Source organism: Vulpes vulpes, chromosome 12 (genome assembly GCF_048418805.1).
Source record: "Vulpes vulpes isolate BD-2025 chromosome 12, VulVul3, whole genome shotgun sequence".
Taxonomy (NCBI): Eukaryota; Metazoa; Chordata; class Mammalia; order Carnivora; family Canidae; genus Vulpes; species Vulpes vulpes.
In genome coordinates this window covers 120600536-120616493 of record NC_132791.1, presented here as the reverse complement: position 1 = coordinate 120616493, position 15958 = coordinate 120600536, and the positions used below count along the sequence as shown (strand labels likewise).

Below are 15958 nucleotides of genomic sequence, written 5' to 3'. Positions count from 1 at the left end.
GCACCAAAAGCATGAACAGAAAAAAATAGGTAAGCAGGACTTCACCACAATTAAAAAGTTTTGTGCATCAAACAACATTATCAAGAAAATGAAAGACAACCCACAGGATGGGAGAAAATATTTCCAGATCATAAATCTGATAAAGGTCTAATATCCAGATTATATTACAACTCAACAATTCAAACAACCAAAGACAAACACATGCAATTCAAAAATGGGCAAAGGACCTGAACAGACATTTCTCCAAAGAAGATGCCAATAATCATATGAAAAGATGCTCAACATGAGCCATTTGGAAAATGCACATCAAAATTACAATGAGATGCCCCTTCACATACGAGGATAGCTGTTACAAAACAAAACAAAACAAAAATGGAAAATAATAAGTATTTGGAGAGGATGGAGGTGGAGACATCAAAACCCTTGTGCATTGCTGGTGGGAATGTAAAATGGTACACCTGCTGTGGAAAACAATTTGGCAGTTCCCCAAAAAGTTAAAGACAGAATTACCATATGACCCAGCAATTCTACTTCTAGGAATACACCCAAAAGAGCTGGAAACAGGTACTCAAATGTTTGTACACACATGTTCACAGCAGCACTAATCATAAGAGCCAAAAGTTGGATACAACTCAAACGTCCACCAAAGGAAAAATGGATAAAATGTAGTAAATACACAGATTGTAGTATTATTCAGGCATTATAAGGAATGAAGTACTGATAGATGCTACAACATGGGTGAAACTTGAAAACATTATACTAAGTAAAAGAAGCCAGACACAAAAGGTCACATATCATATGACTCCATTTATGTGGGATATCGAGAATAAGTAAATGAACAGACAGCGCAGGATCAGTGTTGCCAGGGGCTGGGTGAAGAAAGGTGTAACTGCTTTGTGGATATGGGTTTTGAAATGTTTTTAGAATTACAGAGAGGTCACAATATTGTGAATATGTATATTAAATGTCACTGGACAGTATACTTTAAAATAGTTAATTTGGGGGGCAGCCCCAGTGGCGCAGTGGTTTGGTGCCGCCTGCAGCCTGGGATGTGATCCTGGAGACCGGGGATCGAGTCCCACATGGGGTTCCCTGCATGGAGCCTGCTTCTCCCTCTGCCTGTGTCTCTGCCTCTCTCCCTCTGTGTGTGTCTATGAATAAATAAATAAAATCTTTAAAAAAAATAAATAAAAAATAAAATAAAATAGTTAATTTGGGGGTGCCTTGATGGCTCAGTAAGTTTAAGCATCTGACTCTTGATTTCTGCTCAGGTCATGATCTCAGGGTTGTGAGACTGAACCCTGCCGGGCTTTGCGCTGAACGTGGAACCTGCTTAAGATTCTCTTTTTGGGGGCAGCCCCGGTGGCCCAGCAGTTTGGCGCCGTCTTCAGTCCAGGGTGTGATCCTGGAGACCCGGGATCGAGTCTCACATCGGGCTCCCTGCATGGGGCCTGCTTCTCCCTCTGCCTGTGTCTCTGCCTGTCTCTCTCTCTCTCTCTCTCTGTGTCATGAATAAATAAATAAAATTTTTTTAAAAAATTCTCTTTTTCCCAGGATGTCTGGGTGATTCTGTTGGCTAAGTGACCAATTCTTGGTTTTGGCTCAGGGCACAATCTCAGGGTTGTGAGATCAAGTCCTGTGGCAGGCTCTGTGCTCAGTGTGGAGTCCACTTGAGATTCTCTCTCCCTCCTACCCACCCATGTGCATGCTCGTTCAGTCTCACAGTCTCTAAAACAAATACAAATCTTAAATAGAAAAAAAAAAAGATTGTCTCTTTCCCTCTCCCTGCACCTCCCACCAGCTTCTATTCTCTTAAAAAAAAATTTTTTTTTAATTAAACACTTTAGATTACGTGAATTTCACTTCAATTGAATGAAATCAAGAGAGATCTGTCCTTGCACAGGCACACACACACCAAAAATGAAAGAGGACAGCAGGGAAGTACTAACTTGGACAAGAATATTACAGAGAAAACATTTGTTTGGGATACCTCCAGTTTAAACTGACCACCAACCATTATATAGCATGCTGCCAGCACTTACTCATACAGATTTTAAGTTTATTCATTTACTTGAGAGAGACAGCATGAGAACAGAGGGAGAGGCAGAGGGGAAGGGAGAGAGAGAATCCTCAAGCAGACTCCCCAAGGAGCACAGAGCCTGAAGCAAGGCTCAAACCCAGGACCCTGATATTATGATCTGAGCGGAAACCCAGTTGGATGCTTCACTGAGCCACCCAGGTGCCCCTACTCCCGCAGATCTTTGATTTGGCTTTATCTGTCTGGTATTTTGACCTCCATTTTTATGTAGAAAGCCCAGACATTGGGGATAGCGCTACATACACCAGATCCCAACACACATTAGCCTCTGTGGACATCTCAGCTTTCCAGGGTATCAATGTCCACATCTGGAAAATAAAGTACACTATAAGCTGTGACGGCCCTGGTACCACCATCAAACGAAGTAATGCGTACAGGATTTGTTAGTAAAATGAAAAAAATATAGAAATGTCAAATATTGTGACCTGCCTGTCCCACAGAACCCGCCTAGAGATTGGGAGGGGACTACCTGCGCTTTGGTTTTGGTGAGATCACTTACTAGCTGTACAACGTAGCAACTTCTACTTCCTCCTACTAAATCTTACTTTACAAGGTTGCTCTGTGGGTTCAATGAGAACATACCCTAAAGCATGTCATCCCTCCGTCCAGTGACAGTTGAAAAGTTTGGTTTTAGAAAGGCATGTGTTTCCAGGTAGGATGTGGTAGAGTGGTTTGAAGTCCCAGTCCGGCTACTTACCATTTAACCTTGAGTAAGTAAGCCACATTTCCCATCTGCAATACGAAGGCTAAGAGACTTTGGTTTCAAATCTCACATTAGGCCTTTACAAGCTATATTAGGAGCCGAGTCTGAGTATCCTCATTGGTAATAAGACATAATAATTCATAACTTGCAGTTTTTGTAAATACACAAAACACACCAAGAAGTGCTTAGGGCCATAACTGGCATATGGCAGATACTATTATGACAGGTATATATTTCCATGCTCTGTGACAAAAGTCACTATACAGCACATGGTTATTACCAAGGAAGCGGATACACAAGCAGAACTATTTAATAAGCATTTGCAAAGAGAGGGGGAGAAATCACTTGCAAGCTGGGATTACCCATGCAGATTGGGAAGAAGTTAATAAAAAGAAAGCTAACAGGTTAGCCCTTAAATGAGAGGCAAGGTAGAAGAGGTCCTGGAACTGAAGCCTTAGGCCAGAATTTTGTCTTAGGTTATGAGATCAACACTAAATCAACTCCCTAAACCCATTACTGTGTTTTTAAGATGAAGACGATAAACTCAGACATCTTTTCCAGGGCTAATTTTCCTAAGAAAGTTGTAAAAATGATGTAGCCGTTTGGAAGTGAGGGCAAATGACAGTATTTCTGTGATAAGACTGTGGCAAATGATTAAAAAATACACACTAGAAGTTTTTAGAAGTTTATATATATATATATATAAAACCAGTGTCTGGTTACTACAACTGATAGTAAGTAGGAGTAAAGTCAAACGCCAAAATAACCATCAGCCAAACAGTGGAAGTGAGGAATCATCACATACAAAAGCAGGAGAATGAGGCTTCAATTGATACTTGAATAACCAAGGTGGAATGGGCAAAAGAACTACTTCTGTAATGCCACAGATTTCACCAGAGGGTGGTTAGTCACTGGTCACCTCCGAGAGATCCCTTTCGTTCCCAAGAGACAAATACTAAAAGCCTACTACTGGCAAGGCTCTCCTTGGGTGGCCTGGGGAATGCTGATCCCATAAAAACAGTCATTGCCCTACAATCTAACCTTCTGCTGCCTGGTCAGCCTCTCTGCAGGCCTCTGGGCAATCAGCCCTTTTCTCCCTGGAGCCTGGACAGGTCCCCACAGGCACCTCCTAACTGGGTTCCTGCCACCACGGCTGCTGCCACCACAAGCTTTGCGGTGCAATCTGGGAACCAATTTGCCTCGGTCTGGGGGCTGTGCCTCCTCTCTTAGCCAAGAGCTAATCTTGCAAGGGTCTGTGTTTTCTGAGTTTTCCACAGTGACCTGAAATCAAAATGTGACTGAGAAAACATTTAAAAAAAGAAACAGGTGGACTGAGAAACTCTGGGACACAGCGCCATAGATGAATGGAAAATGGGAATTCTGCACAGCAGGACAGAGTTTCTCCAAGTTATCACCCAGGGATGCTACCAAAAGGTAAGCCTCGATGCAAGCGGTCTAGAGTGGAGGCCCCAACAGTGGTGTGCTGATTTGTGGAGCCTCTTGATTTCCTTGGTATAAATATTTCCACCGTGATGATTTCAAGCTACCAACATGAGGTCGCTGGACACAGAGTTGGGAAGAGATGAACCCATTCAGCTGGAAAGACAGTGCAAGCTGGCTCTCGCACACACAAATCTCTACCATTTCCAAACTCCTGGGTGATGCAGGTGCTGCTGGTCCACAGACGGTATTTTGAGCAACAAGAGAATAGAAGACAATGAAGGTGTCTGGCGCTTAAGCTAGAATAAAGGAAATGTGAGATAATTTAGAAGAGCAGGGAGAGACATCACCTAGATCAGGGTTTCTCAAGCTCAGCATTACTGACATTTTGGGCCAGATAACTCTTTGTTTTGGGGGGCTACCCTGCACATCACAGAATGTTTGGCAGCATTCCTGGCTTCCACCCATTGAGGTCAGTAGCATCCTCCTCCAGCAGTCACAAATAAAAAGCTCTCCAGACACCACAGATCTAGATTCATCTCTAAGAAATGAGGAAGGGGAGGGTTTACCTCTTACACCACGAGAAAAAGAGATGCTGAAGAGGAAAAACAAAAAGCAAAAAATATATAAGATACCTCCTTATAAAAACAAAACCCTCCACTCATCTCTTTGGACAGTAGCAGGCTCAGCCAAGTAGAAAAGCAGCTATATGTTTAGGAAGAATGCAGAGAAGATTCAAAGTTTAAAACATCAGGAGAGTTCTGGACAGTAAAAGGCTCTGACCTATGACAACAGGCTCATTGACTAAAAAGTAGGATCAAGGCTACATTGGTCTCTCAGAATTCCTTGATTTATTAGGTGAGTGATCTTGGGCAAATTATTTAGCAAATATAAGCCTTCCTGTATGAAAACTTCATGAAGGGCAGCCCGGGTGGCTCAGCGGTTTAGCGCCTGCCTTCAGCCCAGGGCCTGATCCTGGAGACCGGGGATCGAGTCCCACATTGGGCTCCCTGCATGGAGCCTGCTTCTTTCTCTGCCTCTCTGTGTGTGTCTCTCATGAATAAATAAATAAAATATTAAAAAAAAAAAAAAAGAAAACTTCATGGAGTTGTTTTAAGTACTGAGATAGTATATGTTAAGCGCTGAGCACAGGGTCTGGCACACAGTACATGCTCAATTAGCATTAGCTCCTACTATTACCAGCATCATTATTTTCCTTAAAAAAACATCTGCTTCACTTGGCTACTGCTTAAATTTCTTCAATGAAATATAACACATGGAAAGATCTTGCCTGGTGAGGCGGTACTTGTCAATGCTTTTCATAAATATTGTACTCATTGTGTGAGCAGAGACTGTAGCTGAAGAGGCCTTAAAATTGTGAAAGCCAACCAAGACTGACTGATGTTCCAAAAATCACAACTAATGAGACAAGGTAAACGTGAATGAAAAGCCAATAAGTCAAGAGAAAGCAAAAAGGACATTAACTTTTTACTGAAACTGGCAGGTTTTCATAGGGCTCCAGTTAGTGGTAAGGAGCATGTGATGAATCCTAGTACAGCTGCCAGGGATGACAGGTTTATAAGAACCAACCTGACTTCAAGTTGTTTATCCTAGAAAAACAGTAAATGGTGCTGCTGGTTTTTATCTAAGTCAAGAACTGATTAAAACACAGAAATCTGGGAATACCTGGGTGGCTCAGCGGTTTAGCACCGCTTTCAGCCCAGGGCTTGATCCTGGAGACCGGGGATTGAGTCCCACATCGGGCTCCCTGCATGGAGCCTGCTTCTCCCTCTGCCTGTGTCTCTGCCCGTAACCCCTCTCTGTGTGTCTCTCATGAATAAATAAATAAATTTTAAAACAACAACAACACAGAAACCTGTCTGGAAGAAATCTCTGTAGATATTGGAGTATCAGTCTGCAGTATGCGGTATTTAGCAATATCACAAAGTATTCTCTTTCAGACTCTAGTACATACTGAGAACATATTCCAAAGGTGCTGCATTTTTCTCACTAAAATTCTTGGGAGGCTATAAAGGGTTGCCTGTCCCGTGGACAACTGACCAGTAAGGGAGGAGAAGCATTCTAGGTTTTAAATAGCTTGTGAGTGTCAGGGGAGGATAGCTCCTCTCAACTAGAACAATTAAAGATGCTTTAAGGGAAACGCAGAATTAAAGATTCTCTGCTTTTCAGAGAATCCCAAACAGAGTCCATTCTAACAAGAAACTCCTCAAGATGAGGAAGTTATTAAAACCTTTCCTCTACGATGTGAAAGGTACTTTCCCTAAATGAGATTCCTTCAACCTAGCCTGCTGATTTCAAGCATTTTCATTAGCAAAAACAAAAGGGGCAAACATTATCAAGCATTCCAAGCTTATCATCTGTCTCTATGGGGCGAATCACTGGAAAGAACAGTGAATGTCATCACTCTGCAGGTGGCCAGGAGTCAGGGGTGCTCCAGCCAGCCACAGCCAACCGGGTTCCAAGTTTTCCCAAAATAGCTATGACTTACATACAAGTGCTCATCAAACACCTCGCATACAGACTCTCAGAGTGCTGAGAGAGGGGTCACTACTTAAACTGTGGCAGAGGTAAACGAAGATGCCCGTTGATGAACAGGCACATGGCTGCGGACAAATTTAAATATGACCTACCCTCCCTTAAAATAGCCTCTTCTCTAAATCAACACAACTGTCTCAAAACTCAAAAGATTTTCCCCACCTGTTTCGAAGTCAGTGTCCTAAAAAACAAACAGAAATGATCTGTGAAACCAGGGGAAAACCCTGCCTCAGATCCCAATAGGTATCTGGGGACTCCTAACAATAGCATCTCCATTAGAAATCAGAAGCACGTGAAGTACCATCCATGTTACTTTCATTTTGGAGCCCAGGACCTGGAGGAGATGATAAAAGGAAATGTGTGCGCTCCTCCAGCCCCGGGGGTCTCCCGTGTGCAGGAGAAGAATAAACAGGCACAAAAGGTTCCCCACGTGGAGGTGTCTGACAGTTTTGCCTTGTAAATATTTTTTTACGGAATTTCCTCCTTTCCAGACTCTGGCTGGAATACTTGGCACAGGTCTCCCATTCGGTCTCGAAAAAGCACAGCAGTTGGGGGGGGGGGGGGTGAGGAGGTGGTGTTAAGTTGTAACTTTTCCAAAGTAACGTTAGAAGAGGTTCTCAAATGGCTCACTTCACCAAGCTCCTACACGCGGCATTACCAGCCTTTTGATTTCTCTCCCCAAACCAGTGTTCCACTCTCACCGACTGAGCCCAGAAATCCTTGTATTGATTTCGATCTTCCTAGATAACAGGAACAAGAAGGCATTTATGAGAATACCTTCTATTCATCGCTCTGTCCCTCCTCCCTCCCTAAGACTCCACTGATGAGTGCGGGGGGGGGCGGGGGGGCGGCTCTCAAGTTCACTCAAAAAAAGAAGAGAGAAGAGGCCGGGGTGGGGGGGCAAGGGAAGGTGGGGAGTGGCCAGCGGGACCCCCGCTCTTTCGCAAGGTGTCGGCCCATCCCGGCTGTGTGTCGGCTCGCCTCGGTCTGCTTCCGACACTTTTCCGGCGGCCACAAAGGGGAGTCCAGGCTGCACGCCGCCCCCCCAGCCAGCCGCCCCCTTCGGAAGCCCCCACCCAGGTCGGGGCCCAGGAGCGCCCCCGAGCATCGCCGACGCACACAGCCCCACGTCCCGCCCCGCGGAACCGGCTCCGCGAAGCCCCTACGGTTCCCGAACTGGAGCTCGCCCCGGCCCCGGAGCCCCGCGAGGACCTCAGACCCCCGCCCGGCGCCCTCCGCCGCCCCCGCCCCGCCCCGCCCCGCCGGCCGCCCCGGCGCCCTCCGCCGCCCCCGCCTGCCCCGCGGCCCGCGGCCCCCCCCCCCGCCGCCGCCGCCGGGCCCACCGAGCCGTGTCGGTCGGCGGCTCCAGCCGCGTCGTCCTGCTGCAGCTCCGCAGTCATGGCCGAGGCGCCCCTCCGCGGGTCATCCGGCTCCCGCCGCCGCCGCCGCCAGCCCAGCCTCGCAGGAGGAGGAGGAGGCGGAGGCGGAGGAGGAGGAAAAGGAGGAGGAGGAAGCCCCGCCCCGCCCTCCGCCCTCCGCCCCGCCCCGCCCGGGCCCCGCCCCCCGAGCGCGCCCGACGCCCGGCCCACAAGCCCCGCCCCCGGCCTGCGCGCGCACCCGAGGCCCGGGCCCGAGCGGCTGAGCGTGCTCCCGCGCACGCCGGGCTCTGACCCCGCGCGGGCCACGTGACCCGGCCCCGCCCGCGCCCGACGGGCAGCGGCGCCGCCCCGGGGCGCTGGCGGCCGGCGCGGGTGGCGGGAGGGCGCGGGGGGCCTTGCTCCCGAGCCTGCCTCTCCCCCCTGCCCCCAGGGCCCACCCGTGCGCGGGGCTCGAGCTGGGGTGCCCGCGCCCCCGGCCCCAGTTCTGCCCCGCGGCTCGCGGCCGTGGAGGCCAGCGCCGTAACGCGGATTCAGAGCTCGGGGGCGCCCCGCCCCCCGCAGCCGCCACACCTGAGACCGTGTTGCCTACAACTGGGTGGAAATGCGGCTACTGGCCGTGAACCTCGTTTATTGCCGTGTATCACGGCCACAGTGCGGTGGCACCTCCGCCTCGGCTGCCCCAAACGTGTGCGGCGGGTGAGACCCTGTCCTGGGCGGGCATTAGAGATGGGGGCGGCCGTTCCCGTGCTCCTGGCGTGGCGGGCGCTGCGGTCGTGGCGGCCCCCCCCGCCGGGGCTTCCGAGTCTGCAGGGGAGCACCGGCCCCCCCCCCCGCCGGGGCTTCCGAGTCTGCAGGTGAGCACCGGGGCTTCCGAGTCTGCAGGTGAGCACCGGCCACCCCCCCCGCCGGGGCTTCCGAGTCTGCAGGGGAGCACCGGGGCTTCCGAGTCTGCAGGTGAGCACCGGGGCTTCCGAGTCTGCAGGTGAGCACCGGCCCCCCCCCCCGCCGGGGCTTCCGAGTCTGCAGGGGAGCACCGGCCCCCCCCCCCCCCCCCCCCCCCGCCGGGGCTTCCGAGTCTGCAGGTGAGCACGGCTAAGGCGCGAGCACGCGGTACGGCGCAGCTGCAGCGCCCGGGAGCAGACCCGCCAGCTCGTCCTACCTGGACGCGCACAGGTGCCCCTTCCCCTGGCAGGTAAACCGGCAGAGGGATCAGAATCTAACGCAGTCACCGGGCTGACTGTGCGTGCGTGGATGGTTGCAGAACTTTTATGTTTATGTCTTGGCCTTCCCCCCCCCCCCCCCCCCCATGAATAATCAAAAGCTGTGCTTGGCCTCAACTCAGGGGTCATTGCAAAACAAGTTGATTTCTCAGCCTGGTGTATTCACAGCACTACATACCTCTAAATGACTGGGAAGCTCTATTTCTGTATGTCTTTGCCATGTCTCCGGGGCAACTCCTGTTTGTCTTTGCACATTCATCGTAGGAAGTCGCCGATTTAATGTGAGCAAATGGGAGTGGAAACATAACTTATTCATGAAAATTTCCTTAAAAGACCCACCAGAGACCTCCTGTATTCCTGAAAGAGCTATATACAGGCCATTTGGTAAATAAAGGTCTCTGAATTTTGGTTAAGCGTCTCTCTGCTGTGTGGTTCTAAACAGAAGTCCAGATCTAATAAATTTTATATAATCACTTTGAGGTCTCTAGATCTGATAAACCCTCTCAGCCTCCTGGGGTTTAACTACCCCCTGATGTTGGACAGGGTAATCAGCTAGAGACACCCCGTTCTACCAGAGTATTTGATGAACAGTCTAAGTCAGTGCTTGGCCATCAATCGGTGAGTTTCATGGTGATCAAATGTCAAAAGTAGACATCATGGAACATGTGCCCTCACCACAGAAAATCCCGGCTCACTCCTTACAACGCACATGTGAAGGCTCCAGAATAATTACATCATTAGTTGATAATCATTTCAAGAGTGTTTGGGGAAAAAATAAGGAGCAATAGCAAGTAATTGACATATTTTAAAAAGAGAATCGTTTTCCAGGTATTTCCCTAAAGGAGAAACTGAATTTTTTTTCTTTTTCTGGAAATCTTCGGTCCCCATGCCAAGTTACTTTTTCTGAGTCAGTGAATTTATAGTTCTGCTTCTGACTTACCTCAAAGCCAGAATATAGTTTGTATTATAATAAAATGATCCCGTTTCGATGTTACTGAATACTTGTGTGGAGCTTGTGTGGGATAAATGAGAATGAAGAGTAAGTGAGGAAGAGAATAAAGGGGCAGAAGGATATGTCTACTTCTGTTTCTTCTCTGCCTCTCTGTGTAACTGGTGCTTGCCACTGGCTTTGAAGGAACTGGATCTGAAGGCTGGGGCTGACAGTCAGGTACGACTCTTCTTTGCGCTATGGATTCCTTTCCAGGAAAGACTGAGTCAGAAATAGCCTTACTGGCAAGTTTCTTATCAGTTGGGAAAATGGCCTTTCTCACTAATTTTGCAAAGAGTATGAATATTTGTTATAGCCCCTGAATTAAACAATTAGATGATATGCAAGGTTAAATTACAGGCGTTAAGAAAGTGTTCCAGAAATGCCTCCCTTTGGCTACTTGAAAAGTAAATGCATTTCTAGCCTTCCTGAAATGTACCGTAGGCAAATGTGGTTTCTAGGATCAAAACTTTCAGGGATCCTGGGGTGGCTCAGCGGTTTAGTGCCACCTTTGGCCTAGGGCCTGATCCTGGGGTTCCAGGATCGAGTCCCACATCAGATTCCCTGCATGGAGCCTGCTTCTCCCTCTGCCTGTGTCTCTGCCTCTCTCTCTCTCTGTGTCTCATGAATAAATAAAATCTTTAAAAAAAAGCTTTCAGTGAAGTGAGTTCATTTCCAGTTTTGAGGTATTTGGCCTTGCTACTCAAAATAATTCAGGTCCCCTTCTTTTCATTTCTCTAGAAAATAAAAACAAACACTACAAAAATGAAAACAAAACAACCCCCCAAAAAACCTTTTAAGATCTGTTTTCTTCAGAATTCGTGAAAACCTTTAACTCGTGGGATTCGGTTTTTCTTTTATAGGAAGGTGAAAATAACTTTAGCCTCCAGATTGAAAGGTGATAATAAAAGAACAAGAAATAAACCCATTCCTGCAAACTTGATTTTTGACAGCATTGCAGACCAGTGGGTGTAAGACTTTTAACAAATGGTGCTTAGACAGCCAGTTATCCATATAAAAATTAATTTGGACTCTTACATCATAAATAGAAATCAGTTTTAGGTGGATTAAAGACTTGAAGGTAAAAAAACAAAATTAAATTTTAAAACTCTCAATTGGAAGATATATTTTGAAGATGGGGGACTTTCTTAAATCAGAGACATAGAGTCCATAAAAGATCAATAACTTCAATTATGTTAAAATTAAGAATTTCATCAAAAGGTACCATGAAAAAGAATAAAATATCCACAAATTGGGAGAAAATATTTGCAACACATGTAACATTTTAGTATCTAGAATAAAATTTTTAAACCTTGGTACTGGTACCATATTGGGGCAGAGACTTCTTTGTTTTGGGGGCTGTCCTGTGCCTTGTAGGATGTTTTAGCATTATCTCTGGCCTCTCCCTACTAGATGCCAGTGGCTCTGCACTACCCGCTTGTGACCATCAAAACATCTATAGACATTGCTAAATGTTTCTTAAATAGCAAATTCTCCTCCAGTTGAGAACCACTGAACTAAACTAGGTGAAAAACCCTTACAAAAGACACAGGCAATGCAATTGAAGAAAGAGCCAAAGGCTTACATAGGTACTTCACAGAAAAGGAAAGCCAAGTGTATGAAAAGATGCTAAACTCACTGATAATCAGGAACACAGGAATTAAAACCACAAAGATACCACGCCATGCATACAATTGACAAAAATCTTAAAATACCACAATCACAAGTGTTGACAATACGGAGCCACGAGAGAATACTCTTTGGTAGTGTAAACTAGCACAACCACTTTGGAAAACAACTTAGACATCAACTACTAAAATCTGAAGTTGCGCATGCCACACAGCCAGCACATCCTAAGTAATATCCTAGAAAAATTCTTGAATAGGGGTGCTCGGGTGGCTCAGTGGTTGAGCCTCTGCCTTTGGCTTAGGTCATGATCTCGGGGCCTTGGGGTCAAGTCCCACATCAGGCTCCCTGCAGGGAGCCTGCTTCTCCCTCAGCCTATGTCTCTGCCTTCTCTTTGTGTCTCTCATAAATAAAACCTTAAAAAAAAATTCTTGAACATCGTTACCAGGATATACGTACAGAAATGTCGTAACACTTCTAATAGCAGATGAAATAGGAATCATTATATATTGACATACTGATAAATATATATCGATATATTGACAAATATATTAACAGTAAAATTGATCAATTTTTTTTTTGTAGCCGTTAAATGGAACTTTATACAACAGTTAAAATGAATTACAGCTATGCAATATCATGGATGAATCTCAGGAACATAGTGTTGTAGAATAAAAAGCAAATCACAGAAGAATGGCATACAATATTTCATTTGTACATGTTATTAAAACTGTCAATATATTGTCGAGGGACATAACACATGGTTAAACTACTAATAAAAGCCTGAATGTTATAAACACAAAATTTGGGATAGAAGCACTGAGGAAAGGGAAATGAAGGGATGGTATGAAGAAGGGGCGTGTAGGGGAACTTATGGATATTAGCAATGCCCTATTTTCATAAATCAAGTGGTAGATATATGAGGGTTTGTCATGTCATCTTACATACATTTTATTAACTAAACATTGAAAGACCATTCTAGGGCAACCCTGGTGGCTTAGCGGTTTTTTAGCACCGCCTTCCGCCCAGGGTGTGATCCTGGAGACCCTGGATCAAGTCCCATGTCAGGCTCCCTGCATGGAGCCTGCTTCTCCCTCTGCCTGATTCTCTCTCTCTCTAATAAATAAATTAAAAATCTTTTTTAAAAAAAAGACCATTCTAAAATTAAGATCAAAAGCATATATCATCTTCATTCTAATAACATTTCTCTGCCCACAGGAAATACTGAAAAACACAAGTCTCTGTAGTTTTACAAAGATTACTTTTTTATGCTGGCTGATGCATTAGGCAGAGATTTAACATTTTGTCTTAATAAGTAGAAATTATAAATTGACTATCTTCAAGATAAAACAAATGAAAAATATTACCATTCCATTTTATGCAAAGTGTGCCAAAAATCTAGATTTTAGGTGATGTCCAATGAGTTAGAAAGTCATTTTATAAAACATTTTCCCTTTTAGCTTCTAGATTTGGGGAAAGACTTCTGTGTCAAAGTCATGGCTTCCTACAGAAACCAGAAATAAGCTTTAAGATAAAAGCCAGAAAGCTACCCAGGAAAAGCAAATAGAAACTTGTATAATGCAGCAAGCACTAGAGCATAAATTGGAACTCAAGATGACTTAATTTTTCACCCAGAACGCCACTGAAGCGAAAAATCTTTCTCCTCAAAATATCGGAATTTGAAAAAAATAGATGAGGCAAAAGTAATTAATACAAACTTGCCTTCAGAAATGCAAATGTTTTTACTGATCTGATACTTAACTCTGGAAGAAAAGAGAACATTTTAAGAGGAAGTAATAACTATCCAGAGCATTTATAGACTAGGTGGTGTTCTGAGTGCTTTGCATTCATGAACTCATCCTCATAATACCCTATGAAGTAAGTGCTATTATTATTAATATCTTGTTTACAAATGAGGAAACCACTTCAGAAAGGTTAAATACTTTGCCCAAGATTTTTCTACTAATAAAGACAGAATTATGATTCTAAGCTAAGTACTCTAGCTTTCTTTCTATAGGCTGAGGTCAAAAATAAGATAAGTAGAAGAAACAGCCTCTAAAGATTTTTCTGAGGAGGTGCCACTTGAATGGAGTTGACAAAGACAGAGAAAGTTGAGTAAGACAATAGGAGTCTTGGCACTCCATCAAAAAGGAGTTATTCGCAGAGTAACACTGGCCCCAGTTTGCTTGGGGCAATTATGGTTTACCCCTGTTTTCTCAGCATGATTATTAGTAACTTCTCCTTTCTCAAATCTCTAGGTTTGGATAATAAATTGTATGGTCATCCTACTTATGGAACAGTTTATCTTGAACATAAGGAATGCCTGGAGAATCTCACCATAGTACATCCCAAAGTCTTGAGGTATAGCTAAAATGCAAATCTAGTCAAGTCTGATAAATATGCCTCAATAACAAGAATTGGCTAATCTGTTTATAAAGAGCATAGCCAAAGGGAGTAGAGAGTACTGCATTGAAAGTGGGTGGGATCACTGCCTGCAGTTCCATGGCCTTAAGGGACTCTAGCTTTTTCAGTTTTGTAAGCCAACTTCTATGGCATTTAAGACTTAGAGGGGCCTGAGAGCCATTCCTGGAGAGTTGGAGACAATGTAGAGTTAAAAGGAAGGAAAATCTTTGAAGGTCTCTGTCAAAGGGGCAGAAGTCGAATAGGGTTTTCTTGTCCCCATGGGAGAAGAGAGTTTAGAATTTTAGATGTGGGGATGTTGACAGTAAGAACTTTAACATTCTGAAGCAGTTCTTTGTTGCAGTATTTATTGTCTCCTCTACTTCTCCAGAGTAAGAAGAAACTTGAAACTAAAGGAACGGTGTGCTGAATAGACCTTCTGGACTCTTCAGCCATTTTTGTGAGGAGCTGCAACCCTATGGAGGGAATGTCCATTGCTTTACAGAGTGCAGGCAAGTATTGTATTCTCTGAGCAGGCAGTTCACAGAGTTGGTCTGTGCAAATCAAAGTGCTCTACCTACCAGGGAGTACACAAGATTTAGAAAAGTACTTAGCTTAAAAGTATTAGTCATGTTATTTGAGGCAGAGGATTCTCAGCTTTTATTCCCACTTTATGAAAAGATAAGCAAAAAAAAAAAGATAAGCAGTGATCCCAACAATTATAGTTGTATGCTAAATCTCATCATTTAATTGGCAAGACAAAGACAAAGAAAATCGGACAATGACAACACTGATTTGATTATGGTGAATAGTACACGATCTGGTTATAAGCTAGTTGGGAGAACCTGATGAAAATATTTTCAACATTAGAAGTGACAAATAAGTTTTGATTTCTACAAAAACTAAAAAACTGGATAGGATAAAGAGCTCCTTTTCTATCACTCTGTGACATTACCAAGTAAACCTACATTTAGGTTCAGAATAGATTCTTGAGATTCCTGGGGGGAGGCTTCTTGAAACAAAAGTTTAACAGAAGTGACATTTTTGTTTCTTTTCTTGGCTAGGAATTCATTCTCAGTATTTAACCATACTTGGAAAGCTATGATACATCTTTTGGCTTTCTCACCCACATACATACATTAATTGGGAATCTCTGAGTTGGTTATCATAAAAACTAAAAATCTGGGGCCACCTGGGTGGCTCAGGTGATTAAGTGTCTGACTCCTGATATCAGTTCAGGTCAGGTCTTGATTTTGGGGTTGAGGGCTCAGGCCCACGTTGGGCTCCATGCTGGGGGTGGAGTCTACCTCAAAAAAAGAAAAATCCCACTGAGGGCGCCTGGGTGGCTCAGTCTGTTGAGTGTCCGACTCTTGATTTTGGCTCAGGCCATGATCTCAGTGTCTTGAGATCAAGCTCCGCATTGGACTCCACATCAGTGGGAGTCTGCTGAAGATTTTCTCTCTCCCTCTTCCTCTGCCCCTCCCCCTGCTTGCACATGCTCGCTCACTCTCTAAAGTAAGTAAATAAATCTTAAAAAAGAAAAACAAA

General features: G+C 45.0%; 2 protein-coding genes across 16 annotated transcripts in view; one reads left to right on the top strand and one right to left on the bottom strand.

The window, feature by feature from the left end:
- USP28 (ubiquitin specific peptidase 28) overlaps positions 1-8356 on the bottom strand; it is a 64369-nt gene extending 56013 nt beyond the window's left edge. For 5 of the 12 annotated variants that reach the window (XM_072729766.1, XM_072729770.1, XM_072729767.1 and 2 more), the window contains exon 1: positions 8141-8356. In XM_072729766.1, the coding sequence (XP_072585867.1) occupies positions 8141-8197 (57 nt within the window). In that variant the 5' untranslated portion in view covers positions 8198-8356. The remainder of the gene's footprint in view (positions 1-8140) is intronic. The other 7 variants (XM_072729772.1, XM_072729768.1, XM_072729775.1 and 4 more) reach the window with 3 other exon arrangements.
- A 157-nt stretch (positions 8357-8513) lies between these two features.
- Positions 8514-15958, top strand: part of HTR3B (5-hydroxytryptamine receptor 3B) — a 58532-nt gene continuing 51087 nt past the window's right edge. Inside the window, exons 1-3 of one of the 4 annotated variants that reach the window (XM_026006890.2) lie at positions 8514-9258; positions 14269-14371; positions 14802-14922. In XM_026006890.2, coding sequence (XP_025862675.2) covers positions 14889-14922 — 34 coding nt within the window. In that variant the 5' untranslated portion in view covers positions 8514-9258; positions 14269-14371; positions 14802-14888. Of the gene's footprint in view, positions 9369-9473; positions 14372-14801; positions 14923-15958 lie in introns of those variants that run through there. The other 3 variants (XM_026006888.2, XM_026006887.2, XM_072729764.1) reach the window with 3 other exon arrangements.